This window comes from Carcharodon carcharias, chromosome 2 (genome assembly GCF_017639515.1).
Source record: "Carcharodon carcharias isolate sCarCar2 chromosome 2, sCarCar2.pri, whole genome shotgun sequence".
Taxonomy (NCBI): domain Eukaryota; kingdom Metazoa; phylum Chordata; class Chondrichthyes; order Lamniformes; family Lamnidae; genus Carcharodon; species Carcharodon carcharias.
This window is the reverse complement of record NC_054468.1, coordinates 138,923,079-138,938,664: the sequence shown is the minus strand read 5'-3', so window position 1 is coordinate 138,938,664 and position 15,586 is coordinate 138,923,079. Positions and strand designations below refer to the sequence as shown.

The 15,586-nt window shown below is 45.1% G+C and overlaps 1 protein-coding gene across 1 annotated transcript in view; it reads right to left on the bottom strand.

The window, feature by feature from the left end:
• Nucleotides 1-15,586, bottom strand: part of prkn (parkin RBR E3 ubiquitin protein ligase) — a 1,436,618-nt gene that overhangs the window by 1,192,459 nt on the left and 228,573 nt on the right. The window contains exon 2 of the mRNA XM_041208007.1: nucleotides 8,133-8,296. Within this exon, the coding sequence (XP_041063941.1) occupies nucleotides 8,133-8,296 (164 nt within the window). The remainder of the gene's footprint in view (nucleotides 1-8,132; nucleotides 8,297-15,586) is intronic.

Here is a 15,586-nt window from a genome sequence, read left to right as displayed (position 1 = left end):
CCATTTTGTGCTACCACCCAAGATGAATTTATATCCTTTTGAATAATCATGGTTTGATATCACAAGGGGATTAAGATACAATACCTACTAGAGCAGGATTATTTTCCTGGTTTTTTTTCTGCATCAAAGGCTGTTTCACTATTAAATGTGATGTAAGGTAAACTAAATTGCACTGGATTTATCTAGTGATCCTCAGGAGATGGACACACCAGACATATCCAAAGCAGTTCTTTATATATTTTATGTCAGCGATATAGCCAGGAGTGAACATCACAGAAACAGCAATTGCCAGATGCATTTGATTGATACAGGGGCTTCTTTGTTATTGAACCAATGCAATTATTTTATTTGAAATATGTCAAATTCAGATAAGGAACACCTGCAACAATGGTGGTGCACTTGGACTGTGTGTAATAGAAGTGTTGATGAAGGTAGTTGAAGTTGTGAGAGATGTGAATTCTCTTCTTTACTAGTGTTTTACTTGCTTCGCTACTACATTGTAACAGTGTGCAGTGGCTGGCTTCATCTGTTGTTCAAATTTTTGAAACACCTTGCTCTTCCAAGGTAATCTGAGGTAGACTGGGCACTTTTCAGAACTGAAAGTGACAGCCTTAGGCCCATTCATGAGTTTGCGCAGTATGCAGGAAGCAATGATCTGACCAGGGTAGCCATTATCCCACAGGATGGCTTTGATGCGCCCTAGTTCAGCATCAAACTTGCATGGTGGGAAAATGGCTCAGGCCCAATTTATGAGATTGCCAGTAATGACAATCTTATAGCACATGTAACTGTAGGAATCCCAACATGTATATTCACCAGTGAAGGTAGGCTTGCAGTAGACAGTAGGAGAGAACCCATTGGCAGATTTTTCAACTTACACTTTGAAGAAAGGGAGCTTGTTTGACTGGCCCATTTCAAAGCTGAATTTGAGCACAGGATGAAGTCCATCAAGGTGTGTAAGGAAGTTCATACATGCAGCTGCGAATTCAAATATAGTGAATATACGCTCTACATATCAGAAATATGCCCAGGCTTGCAAAACTCAAAACATAGGGTGGAATTTTCCATTTTTGAGACTAAGTGCGGTGGCGAGCAAGTTTCCCGTTGGGTGTTGTGGCAGGAATTTGCACCTGATTACATGCTCAGAAGCTCATTAGTTATGCATTGGAGAGTTTCTCTCCGAATCGTGTGGTGGGTCAGGAACTGATTCACCCATCCTGCCATCACCTAATGGGTTGAAGTTTCTGACGTCATATTTAAACACCACCCTCACTCTCTCCAGCCCAGTTTTAAGAAGAAGACGTCTCAAAATGGCTGCAGCAAAGAAGAGCGCTGCTCCAAAGTTTAATAATGACTCCCTAGAGGCACCAATAAATGATATGTGGCAGCACAGGGCTGTCCTCTACCCCAGGGATGGCTCAAGAAAGCCCAGCAACCTCACCTTGCTGGCCTGGGAGGCTATAGCAAGGGCAGTCAGTTCATTGGTCAGCAACCCTAGAAACACAGTCTAGTGTAGGAAGAGGATGAATGATCTCATCCGTTCCACAGGGTAAGTCACCCTTCTCCTCACTCCAATCTTACATTCTCATAATGGCACCATGCACTCAAAGAGTTACATTGCTCAGGGACCTCACACAGTATTAGCAGGGGACTCATTACTATTGATTGTCTCACAGCACTTTAACGTCACCAGCATCTCATCCATCATGCTGCACAAACTCCATCCTCAGCCCTTACAGGGGAGGGCTCTGCACAGCACACACAGTAGGCATGCATACTCCCCAACTGCTCCTCCATCTCTTCTCATCACATTCCATCTACTTGTCTTCATCCAGGCCAAGCTTGTGCAACACAAGAGGAAGAGAACCCAGTCAGGATGAGGGAGGGCTGATATCATGGAGCTCATGAAATTTGAGGAGGATGCCGCCGAGTTGACAGGGGAGGACAGGGACCACTTCTATGGGGAAGGTGAGATTGGCTTTTCCCAGCAAGCTAGTACAGATGAACCACCCATGAGTTGATTGCATCCTGACATTCTCAGTGAGTGAATTAAAATATTGTATTCAATCTGTTCCTGAACTAAATCTATCTGATCTCTGGGCATTGGTGGGATCCATCAGTGGCTAGGTGAGAAGGGGTGGCAGGGCATCTTGACCTCCCTCCAGGTGCTCCTTCTCCTCAGGGAGTCAGGCAGAGGCCCTCGGGCAGCCACAGGGAGGAGGACTAGCAGATGGACACCCCAAAGCCATCCATCTGTGTGACTCCCAAGAGAGCCAACCGATCCCAATCCCCCCTGTCACCCCATCACCTCCAGCTCTAAAAACAAGGGAGGATACACCTGCTCTCCAACAAGACACCCAAAGCAGGCCGGAGTCCTTCAGTTTCCGACCCTCTAGAGGACAGTGACAAAAGTCTTCAAAGACAGCATGGCGTATCAGTCAACAGGCTGCCTGCCCCTACATCTGCTGTGGATGTCAGGGATGCACCTAAATGTAGCGGTAGGGTTAGAAAAATTAAGAAGCTTTGAAACCATTTCTGGGTCACGTGTGTTCAATCACTGTAAATATGCATACATTTAAATACATTTGCTGTTTATGAGAATGGTGTAGCCATTTGAAATTGTTGTGCATTTGCACCTATGTGCCCTCTTATTGCGAAGGTGATGCATGCTTCTACTCAGTGCTCACCTCCTTTTGTGAGCCTCACATTCATGTGACGTGTAGCTGACTCGTGATACTTATTCCACCCCTGTGTTATGTCATGGAGATGCTTGAAATTCTTTACTGAAGCATCTGCACAATGACCTAGCAAACATACTCCTTACAAGACAACATGGAGTCAGGCATCCTCATTAGCCTTGGACGGGTAGCTATAATTGTCTCTACAAATGAGAAGGCTGCCTTCATTGGTAATGCCAAAGCACAAGGTCTGCAACCATGATGCCCTCTCCAACCGTGCACGCATCTCAGCGTCCGCAAAAAGCTCCTCATAAAGGTAGTGACCACTGCGTCAAGTCTTTTGATTCAGCATCTGCATTGTTGTAGCAACAAGCACTTCCCAGAGCACACTAATAGGGGGTTCACCACCGATCTTTCTAACGAATAAGGCCGAGTGAATCATGAGGTTTTAAGATGCAAGGCTGAATGCTGAGATTGCTCTCGTTGTCACTGATTGGCCTTTCAGTTTACTAGCATGGCAGCAAGGGACATGAGGAATGTGGATGTGTCCCGTTGCCAGTACCTTAATCATCCAGGAATGGCTATCAGTGTGTCACAGGCACATCTTCCTTGCCATGCTTCCTTGCGGCAACTGCATGTGGAAGCAGACCCTCATCTCCCAATTCAGGTTCCTGCCCATCTGCTCTTCATCATCCAAGAAGCTGTCAGCCTCCTCCATGTCTCCCATTGGCAAGGGATTCCTCCCTTTGAAGAGCCAGGTTGTGAAGGGCACTATACACCACAATGATGTGTGGCACCCTCTGTGGAGAGTACTGCAGAGCCCCACCTGAGTGGTGAGATGCATTGGAAGCGCATCTTCAGGATACCAATTGTTTTCTCGATGATAGATTATGTTCCTTTATGCATCTCATTGTATTTCTGCTCCGAGTGACTCAGAGGACAATGCACTAGTATTATGAGCCATCGTTTGAATGGGTACCCCTTAATGGCAAGCAGCCATCCTGAGGCCCTTCGGACACGTGAGGCATCTGGGAGTAACTGTATGAGTCATAGCAGCTCCCAAGGTACTGGACACAAAAATGATGATGTGCTTCTGATGATCGCACACCAGCTGAACGTTGATGGGGTGGAACTCTTTCCTGTTAATGAACATCAGGGTCTGTTGCCATACAGCACACAATGCCACATTTGTGCTATTGAAAGCCTGAGATATCTGCAAACCCCTGAAATCTAGCAGCCTGATTAGCTTCATCTAGAGTGAAGTTCACACAATGATGAGCCTTATGGTGGAGGGCATCTGTCACCTCCTTGATACATTTATGTGCTGAGGACTGTGAGATGTCACAGAGGTCCCCTGTGGAACCCTGGAGTGACCCGCAGGCAAAAAAAATGAGCACAGCGGTGACCTTCAGGGGCACTGATAGGGGTGCCCTCTCACTGGGCAGATATAGTAGACTTCCCATTCACACACAGAAAGACAATGTCATGCCCCAGAACTGGTTCTGCGCTAATAGCTTTTCACTGATACAGCCTTGCAGATTAGACGCACACTCACATATCTAGTTGCCCATGGTGCCAACCCTGATACTTTACATCTCAACGCCACAGAACTTCTGAGAGCTTTGGACACATTGTGAAATATGCGACCTTGCAAGAGGAACTCCTGCAATCTATTATTGCAACTTTCTCTGCAGCAACGAGTGAATGCCCTTTGGCCCCTGATCCATGCCAATTGGATCAAGAACATTACAGGCTTTCACTGATGATCTGGCACATACATATGCAGCAGCTGTGCTTCCTATAGGCTTGCCCTCATTTACATTCTCACATGCCCGTCTTTTGAAGATCAAATGGAGCAACCACAATGTGAAGCCAGTTACGCCTGCAGTCTCTCTTTAAAAAAAAGGCAATGGTTCTCATGGAACTTCTCAAGGGAGTCTTCCACTTTTCTGTCAGCTCTAACTCCACTTCAATGTATTGAGCACAAGCAGTTTGAGGGTGCCCCCTGAAATTCTGAGTGCAGCCCCAGGCTCCTCCCACAATGACTCTGACCACTCTTGTCCAGATTCTTTTCCACTGTGCCATTACTTTGTGTTGGCAAGATGGTGTTATTAAGATTTTACTATGAGCCCAGCTTCGACCCTCCTTCTGTGAGTGTCACTGTCCCTCCAATCTTCCTGGAACCCCATGTTGTGCAGGTAGAGATTGCTCCCATTATTCTCCAGGCTCCCTCAGTAATCCTGGATCCCAGAGTAATTGTGGTCACTATTCCAATCCTCCCACCTGAACCCATAACTGTTGATGTCCCAATGCCTATTGTGGACCTCGCAGACCTCAACCCTCCTCAGCTTGAGGCTGTGTGCATGGTCATGTACTGAGAAGACCACCACCCCCCCCACGACAGGAAAATTTTGAATACCCCCCTCTATATTATGTTTTCCCCCTTTACAGGCTGCAGATGCCTCCCCTGACCCTGACCATCCCATCTGTAGCTCAGTACCAAGCCAGACAACCCCATGCCAGCGACATTAAGACCATGACCACGCCCTGCACGCCAAAGTGTGGCTTATCCCAATTGAGCACACAGTCCTTGCCCATTCCTGATGCGGGAATACAATGTGCGTGCCATGCATAGCCCTGTAGCATGGCCCGCAAAGCCCCAGGACTGCCTTTATTCTAGCACCCTGACTATGAGGTCCACTCAACCCCAGGACTGCCTTTACTCTCACACCCTGACAATGAGGTCCACTCAACCCCAGGACTGCCTTTACTCTTGCACCCTGACTATTTGGCCGCAGACAAGGGACCATGACTGCCTTTCAATGAACTCTCCCGTTCCTTCTTTACTGCTGACAACATAATATCCCTTCTCCCTCCCTTCCTGGGGTCTCTGTGAAACCCGTCTCTCATGTGCAGGCCTTTCCCCTCCCCCACCTCCATGACTCTCTGTGCAAGCCTTACTCTCTTGTGCCACACTAATACATCCAACCACACCCCTCCCCAACCACCCCGTATTCTGGAGTCTGCCTGCATCCCCTCCAATTCATTCTGTTCTGTTATCATTCAACCCCCTACTGTGTCGGTGTTCCAGCTTCCCCACCCTCAGTCTCCCCTCTGCCTGCCGTCATCTTCCTTCCCCCCTCCAACCCAAATGTTGCCCATTGCACCCCTTGTCTCCATCTTCCTTCCCCCTCACCAACTCCACCATTGCCCATTGCCACCCCCCATATCTCTGCCTTCCATCCAAGCCTCCGCTCCAACCCCACCATTGCCCACTGCCCCCCATGTGTCCATCTTCCTTTCCCCCTCACCCTGGTCACAATGTTGATCTCATCTTGAATGCGGCCCTGCCTAGCCCTACAGAAGACACCCTCCCGGAGAACAAAGGAAGCCAGTGAGCAGAGCAACCCTACACCCCCACCAGTGTGGCATCTCACTAGCATTGTTGAGAAGCCGGAGCGATGCTGTTGCAGATAGGCTTTGCATGTTGCACTTACCCCGAGCAAAGTGAGGGTTGAAATTGCATTTTAAACCGGTCTCAGTTCCTACTGACATGGCACTAGATTGTGTGGGGCTATGTGATTCCAGCGAATGGCGTTTTTAATGAGCATTCATGACATGGGAACGCATGCAAATGGCATTCCCAGCATGGATCAGTGGGAAACCCATCCTGCCATCAGCCCACCATGAAGGTGGTGAGGGGAAAATTCCAAACTGTTTTCCCAACAACAAGTTTCCGATTTTTGGCCTCCAAATTTCCAGTCCCACTCATCATGAAACCCACCGTAGGCTGGAGGGGAAAATTCTGCCTGTAGTGCCCAAAATTAGGCGTAATTCTGCAGTTGGATAACACCTGCTAAACAATCTTGATTGTGCTAAGAATTACACTGGAAACCCAATTTAAGATTGTTAGGCAGGCTCACAGTATAGTCACTTACGCATGCTAGAAGCCACATTTTTCACTCACAGGGCTCTGTCCTTTGCAGACAGAAGGAACATGTGCACACTTTACACCTTTTTTCACCTAAACTAAAGATTAGGGAACAGTCATTCCCTGGCTCATTCCCCGGGGCAATGCCTTAACCAGAGTTGACCTGCATGGTTTGAATTTGGACAAAGCTGGGCTGCTAACTGCTCCATGCTGCCTTTTCCATGGCAACATCTCCACCAATCAGATTCCACTTGCCATCCAATCTTCACTTTTTTCTCATGCAGTATAAATTGTTGTTCCCCCATTACAGTTTAGTAATTTCTTGCGATTTATCCTGATCAGCGCAAGATGAAAAGTTTAGATAGCTTGTCTCTTTTTCAGCAATATTCAAGCTCTGTACTACTAAAAGACTAATTGCAACATTCCCCCAACATGTAGACGTAGCAATATAGAAGAGCTCCTCTATATGTAATTTTGTCCATGGTACAGTAACCAGAGTAGTAATGTGCAATCCACATAGGAATGCAAAATAGTTTCCTTCAGTGCTCAACAAGCCCATCATGTCCCACAACCCCTTTCTCAATGCAAACTTTTATTTTTTTTAAGAAAGTAACAAATTGTTCTGCTCCCACAATTTCATGTCATTTTCTCTCTCAACCTTTTAGATGTCCAAGTGTCAAACAGAAAACTATTCAAAGATGGTTCTCTCCCTTTCTTTCGCTCAGTTTTCTCCCTTCTCTCAAAGGCAATGATTAAGTAAGGTAACAAACAGCACCTGGATCTGTTCCCCAGCAGGGCAGCCTTTCAAAAAGCACCAGAAAGTCTTGATTGCAATACACAGCCAATCAAAACTGAGGTTACAATCATCCCACATGACCAATTCAGTGGTTAATGAGTGACCAAGTTTTAATTATGCATAGATCATTTATAGATCAAAATCCATTCACTTATGATAAAAACAAAAGAGGTTCCATAATAATAATAGCAAATCAAAGATAACAAAAAAGAAAAATCAAACTTTAGAAAATTCTGTGAAAAGAGATAAAGAAGATTTCAGACACATTTGTTTCACATATTTAATTTGCCAATTATCTCCAGAAAGCAGGACCATTTATTTGCCTTCAGGGGCCACACTTGGGTCATATGCTCCTGACATTATGGCAGTGGCATTATAGTGCATTCACATCCTCTTGTCCCAATAATTGAAAAAAATATGTAAAATAAGAATGTGAAAAAAGAGAATACAAAAGAAAAGGAAATGCAGCGATGGACAACTAACTCACCCAGACAGCAAACATTTGCTCAATTAGTGCAGACTTGTCTCTTGCCCTCACTTACACTTTAGCTGCATAATTAAGAAGGTCAGAATTAATGAAGCTGCATTGAATAAAGTTCAAGAAATCCCTAGTTACTGTTTATTCTATGACACCTGAGATCTGAATGTCAGATGGGCATTATTAGAGCTATGAACCACAACGTTGGCAGCCTCCCAGAAACTAAAGAAAAATCCAAGAGGGACCTACCTGCAGTGTCAAGTCATTCCTCAGCTCCTTTCCAGCAAAGATCACGCACAACTGATCAATTGGAACTCCTTGTCTCTTAGCAACTGCCTCCTTAAGCTGGAAGATGCTGGCATTTGCATCAACCTCCACTGGGAATCCAGGGCTTGAACTGAACCTAACAAAAACTGACCCAAAACACCAAATTAACATAAAATGGATCAATACTAATGGACAACACATTGTTTATAATTCCACCAGTACTGTTAGACAATTTAACTAAAATTAACTAAAGAATTTAATTATTATTTGTCAGGTGACATCATAACAGGACTGATGCCCCTTTCATGGAAAAGCTGGTAATCTCAACAAACATTTCTCATAACGTGTGCACATACCTTCTCTGAGATTAATCTAGTATTTGCACTCAGTAATCATTTCTATTGAAGACCTGATCAACACGTTCCCTAAACAATGATAATTTAAGACTGTTGCTGGTTCTGCAATATTACCAATGAGATAAAAATGTAATTTGAATAAATCTAACTAGCTCAACAAGTTAAATTTTCAATGTCACAGACATACAGCATAGAATAATAGAGAAGAACTTAAATCACTGAAGAAATTAAATAAAGTATACCTGCAAAGGACCCTGCTTAGTATTTTTTAATGTAGTGCTTGAAAAACCAAAAAGCAATTATGCACTTGCAGAAAGTACATACTTTTCCTAATATTTACAGAATTTTTCATGAAGATTTAATACCTGTCAAGTAAATATAACAATTTATCATAAAAATTATCAGCCTCATCGCAATAAGTACCCTGATAACCAACAATGCGCTAACCAAATATAGATATGAAACTCTATGAACATAAAACTTTAAAAAGCTCCTAAACAGAACTTTTAGGAACTAGATGTTATGCAGTATCCTATGTTCCTTTTCAAAAAGCATATTTGCAATAGCCTACTTCATTTTGATTTACTAATGCATGTTTATATGCTCAGGCATAAGGGTTTGAAACTCATACAACTCAAAAATTGTGAGCACCACTTTTCCACGTGCTACTTTAAACTCTTAGTGATTTGCTAAAGTAGGAATTTTAACAAAGTTTCAGATGGTCTCTGTGTCTGGGTGTCTGATTCTGTCTTTTGTTTAATATGTCCTGTGTGGGTTGATTTGAAATTTCCAGAGTTTGTCAGTTTGAGTTTCCTTAAAAGCTATTCCTGTCACATTTATGGCAGTCCTGTGACAGCCAGTGATAGCTCTTTCACAATTACAGACAAGAACGTGGGGAATTGACTGGCAAACAAGAGCAGATCAGAAATAGCATGAAACTGCTCTTCAAGAAAGCGAAAAGCGGCAGACTACAGTGGTCTTGGAATACCTGCACAGTACCAGGGAATGACAGCTGATAGCAGCGGCAGTATTTTGCAACTATCTTGCTATGAGAGATCCAGGGTGAAGGCTCAGTACATCCTAAAACAGGAGGGAGAAAATACAGATGGAAAGTTGCTAAGGGCTTCTCTCATGTAAAATAAAAGAAACAAAAAATGATATTAGAAATTAAAAAATGTTTGTATGAAGACGCTGAAAATTAAATAAACCACAGTGTAAGTTAAGTCAGAAGTAAAGGAATTAAGAAGAAGAAGAGGAAATGGAATGGTTGTGCACTACACAGAGGACCTATGTGTAGCCTCAGCCCTCCAAATCGCGAAGATTCTGATCTCAGCAGCTTATAGCTATGGGCAGCACTAAGCAGAAGCTTAATACTTTCTCAGAAAAGGAGAAATAATCAGAGGCAGAACCAGCTACAGATTCCTCTTATGCATTCACCAGTAACATATTTTGAAGATCCTTGACAGTCTTCAAAACATATTACCTACCTCCCACTTTCAGCTGAGAACATCAATGAGTTTACATGTTCTGCTAGGTGGGACTACCCAACATAAAGGGTAGAGAGATAACTTGGAAAAGTAGTATATTTTAAAAATGTATTAAAACTAGTTGTAAGGGAGAGGAAGGTAGTAGGTGGCTAGGGATGGAGTTTGTGGATGGAGGCGGTTGTGGCCTGAAAACGATGTTTTCAGTTTTCCCAATATTTAGTTGGAGGAAATTTCTGCTAATCCAGTGTTAGATGTTGGACAATCGGTCCGACAATTTAAAGGCAATGGAGGGGTTGAGAGAGTTAGTGGTGAGGTAAATCTGAGTGCCATCAGCATATATGTGGAAATTGACACTGTGTTTTTGAATGATGTTGCTGAGTGGTAGCATGTAAATGAGAAATAGGATTCTATGGCTTTAATTAGATAGATAAGAAGGAAACCAGACAAGTGCAATTCCATCCAGCTGGATGATGGTAGAAAGGCATTGGAAGAGGTGGTTAGCCATGTCAAAGACTGAATACAGTTGAAGAGCACGAAGAGGGATAGTTTACATGATAGCCAAATGGGATGCTATCTGTGAATTTAATGAGGGCTGTTTCAGTACTGTGGTAGTGACAGAAATTTGCTTGGAGGGATTCAAACATTGGGCAGAATTGTCTGAGATTTGCACAAAGCGCAGTAGCGGGCAGGAAAAAAGTCATTTTACCTGCCGGCCAAAATGGCGGTTTTTGTACCGTATTGTCCCATTCCTGCCTCATTAGTTATGCAGCCACAGGAACAATGCTGTCTTGCTGGCGGGCAAACTTCACTTTACCCACCACGTCGTTACCATGCCACTTCCTCACGTAGGGCACCATATTTAAATTGCAGCCGCATGCATACTTTTCAGTGCTTGAAGCCCAGGACTGCTCCAGTGAAGACACGGTCCCAAAAGCCAAGAAGAGTGCAGCCCCCTGATTCAATGATGCATCACTGGGATGCTTTCTGGATGCCATGGAGGTCCATTGTGATGTCCACTACTTCCGCTCTGACTGCAGGAGGCCCAACAGTCTCACCATACCAGCTTGGGAGGCAGCAGCAGAAGTGGTCAGTGCCAATGCTGCACACAAGAGGTCAACCATCCCTTGCAGAAAAGGGATGAATGATCTCATCCATGCCACCAGGGTAAGGCAACCATCTTATCACTCTAAATTCACAAGTTCAGTGACATCTCACTCACTACCAGCTGAAGAGGCGTCACTACTCACTCTCTCACACACACCCTCACGTCTCCATCTGGCCTCATCTCTGCTGGAGACTGCCTCCTCAGCCCTCATCATCTTGAGTCTACTTACACAGATCAAAATGTGCCTCCATACACCCCCTTCCCCAGTGTGGCCCTCACCCTGCAGCCTCTTCCCTTGCCTGAGGTCACTTCTCCCCCTTCCCCAAGCATTCCCTAGCCCTGCAACCGTTGAAAAGCCATCCCCACTTTATGGCTGGTCTGGTAGGTACAGACCTGCCAGTGAGCACCCCTAAAAGTGAAGTGGTGCTGCCTGTGAAGCCTGGCACCGATGACTGTGAGCGCTGCCCAAAGCAAGTTAGGCAAACAAACCTCAAAGTCCCAAGCGAAGTGCAGCTCATTAGACGCATGTCGCTTAAATACAGTTGTGAAATGTGCCTGGATGACACAGCGTGGGGGGTGGGGGATGATTCTAGTGAGCATGACTTATAATTAGATGCAAATGTATTAAAATGACCTTCCCAATATGTGATGGCGGATAATGCGGCCCGTCATTGACAGGTGGAGCGGATGATTGCAAACTGGTTTCATGGTAGCGTGAAAATGATTTTTGGCCTTCTCACCATATTGTCACCGTCCTTCCCTCCAGGCCCCCCATGATGTCCAACACCAACGGGGCCAAGAAATTCTAGCCATAGAGTTCAAGGGAAGATGGCAAGGATTTGGAAGGCAACAAAAAGTTCAAGGACTTTGGAAAGTAAATGGAGACTGGATAAGGAACCTTAGTTTGCAAGAATGGAAGTGTTCGAGAGTTTTTTTTTGAGGAGAGGGTTAATACTGCACATCTGAAGGAGAGTAGGACAGTACGTGTAGAGAGAAAACCATTAACAATATCAGCTAAAATGGGAGCCAGCAAGGAATATTTGTTGGTCAACAGTTTAGTGGAAATGAGGTCAAGTGAGCAGAAGGTAGGTTTCATAGACAAGCTGTGCTTGGAGAGGGCATGCATTAGATAGGAAAACTAGAGAAAGATGCACATTCAGGGCTAGGGCAGGGGGAACTCAAAGGAGGTTTAACTGGAGGGCTAGGGAAACAGGGGTCATGGCGGGGGGGGAAGTGGTAGAGGCAGCCGATCAGATTATCAATCTTAGTAACAAAGAAGTCTATGGGGAGAATTTTCTCCCCGTCGGGGGGTCCTGAGCAGGAGCGGGCAGGAGCCCGCGATCAGCTGTGCATCGCCCTTTTATGTGGGCAGGCCAATTAAGGCCCGCCCAGTATGATACATACCCAGAAGCACTGTGCGCTCCCTATGCGGGAGCAATAGGCTGAGTTGGGGCCTGCACTCTTCCGCACATGCGCACGAAAGAGTGCAGAAATCTCCCTGAGGCATAGGGCTGCCTCAGGGGGATTACTTTGATTGTCAAAAATTTTAAGAAAGAAATAAAAAATTTAAGACATGTCCCCTCATGTGACATAGTCACATGAGCTGGGACATGTCAATCAACTTTAATAAAAAGTTTTATTCAATTTATAAACACTTCATGAAACCTCATCCTACCTGTGGATGTGGTTTCATGATAAATGGGAAGGCCGTCTGGGCTCTTCGCTTGCCCACCAACCTTAAGCAGCTCCATTAAGTATTTAAATTGATATTTAAATGGCCTTAATAGGCCTTTGACAGCTCAGCGGGCACGCAGCCGACTCTGGTGCGCGCCCGCTGAACTGAAGATCTGAATGACGCGCGGTGACATTGGGAAGCATGCCGGATGTCACTGCGCGTCATTTGATGGGCCGGCGAACAGGGTCCGCCCCCGCACGCCGACCCGAAGATTCTGGCCAATGAATTCTTCACATTCATTGTTGGAGATGAGGGTGGATGAGACAAGACTGTTAAGAAAGCAGTTTATTATAGGGAAAAGATGCTGCAAGTTATCTTTGCTTTCCAGGGTGATCCTAGAATAATGAGCAGCTTTGGCAGATGAGAACAAGACCCAGTATTTATTGCCCATCCCTAGTTGCCCTGGAGAAGGTAGTGTTGAGCTGCCTCCTTGAACTGCTGCAGACTATGTGGTGTAGGTACACCCGCAGTGCTGTTAGGAAGGGAGTTCCAAGATTTTGGCCCAGCAACAGTGAAGGGACAGTGATATATTTCCAAGTAAGGATGGTGAGTGGCTTGGAGGGGAGCTTCCTGGTGATGGTGTTCTCATCTATCTGCTGCCCTTGGCTCTCTAGATGGTAGTGGTCGTGGGTTTGGAAGGTGCTGTCTAAGGAGCCTTGGTGAATTCCTGCGGTGCATCTTGTAGATGGTACACACTGTTGCTACTGTGCATCCGTTGTGGAGGGAGTGAATGTTTACAGATGTGGTGCCAATCAAGCGGGCCACTGTGACTGATGTGCTGAGAGCAGTGAGGTTACATAAGATGGCAAGGTCAAGGGGGTGTTCGTCAATATGAGTTGGGGAGTTTTATAGAAGGAGAGTTTAAGGGAGAATAGGGGGACAAAGAGAGAGAATATGATGAATTGAGATGTAAGTTGAAATCACCAAGGATAACAAGTCACTCTACAGAGTCTGAGGGACAAAAGCAAGGAAGGTACCTTGGTGAGGAAATTTTTATGTATTTGGACGGGTAGATGCCAGTTGTAGCTGTACTGGAACAGTTTGGCTAGGGGCGTGGAAAGTCCTGGAGCACAAGTCAGGAGAAACATCTGAGGACACTGGATACTACAAAGACTATTGCCAGAATATTTTCAAGGCCAATAGCATTTGTGGTATCTAGTGTCCTCAGGCGTTTCTCAATCTCACATGGAGTGAAGTGAATTGGCTGAAGACTGGCATCTGTGATGCTGAGGACCTCCGGATGAGGCCAAGATGGATATTCCACTTGGCACTTCTGGCTGAAGATTGTTACAAATGTTTCACCCTTATCTTTTGCATTGATGTGCTGGGCTCCTCCGTCATTGAGGATGGGGATATTTGTGGAGCCTCCTCCTCCACTGAGTTGTTTAATTGTCCACCACCATTTGTGACTTGATGTGGCAGGACTGCAGAGCTTAGATCTGATCTGTTGGTTGTGGAATCGCTTGGCTCTGTCAATCAATTGCTGCTTATGCTGTTTGGCATGCAAGTAGTCCTGTGTTATAGCTTCACCAAGTTGACACCTCATTTTTAGATATGCCTGGTCCTGCTCCTGACATGCCCTCCTGCACTCATTATTGAACCAGGAATGATTCCCTGGCTTGATGGTAATGGTAGAGTGTGGGACATGCCAGGCCATGAGATTACAGATTGTAGTTGAGTACAATTCTGCTGTGCTGATGGCCTCATGGATGTCCAGTTTTGAGTTGCTAGATCTGTTCAAAATTTATCCCATTTAGCACAGTGGTGGTGCCACACAACATGATGAAGGGCATCCTCAATGTGAAAACTGGACTTTATCTCCATAAGAACTGTGCAGTGTTCACTACTACCGCTACCATCATGGACAAATGCATCTGCAGAAGGCAGTTTGGCAAGGATGAGGTAAAGTTTGTTTTTCCTTCTTGTTGGTTCCCTAATCACCTGCCACAGACCCAGTCCAGCAGCTATGTCCTTTAGGAATCGGCCAGCTCAGTCTGTGGTGGTGCTACAGAGACACTCTTGATGATGGACAGTGAAGTCCCCCAGAGTACTTTGTGTTTTTTCCACCCTCAGTGCTTCCTCCTAGTGGTGTTCAACATGGAGAAGAACTGATTCATCAGCTGAGGGGAATGGTATGTGGTTTTCAGTAGGAGATTTCCTTGCCCATGTTTAACCCAATGCCATGAAACTTCATGGGGGCCGGAGCCGATGTTAAGAACTCCCAGGGCAACTCCCTCCTGACTGTATACCATTGTGCCACCACCTCTGCTAGGTTTTTCCTGCTGGTGAGACAGGACATATCCAGTGATGGTGATGGTAGTGTCTGGGACATGATCTGTAAGGTACAACTCTGTGAGTATGACCACGTCAGGTTGTTGCTTGACTTGTCTGTGAGACAGCTCTCCCAATTTTGGCACAAGCCCCTAGATTTTAGTAAGGATGTTAGTGGTGGGAAATATAGCCAGACAGAGAGACTTCATTTTGGAGGAAGGTGGTATTATTCCCCAGCCAGTGACCAGCCATTGTCAGTTGCCAACTGAATCACGGCAGACACTGCATAGAAGGTGGCTCGTCTTGAGTTCAATGTCACTGGTCCAAATGCTTTAAAGAAAACAACATATTTTTTCATATAGCTTTCTGGTATGTTCATTTCTAGGTTTTTTTTTTCTAGTTTCCTTATGTTTTTATGTTCACACCATTTAAAACAGCATTTTTCCTGATTAATTCTTTAAATTGAAACTAGACAATAGACA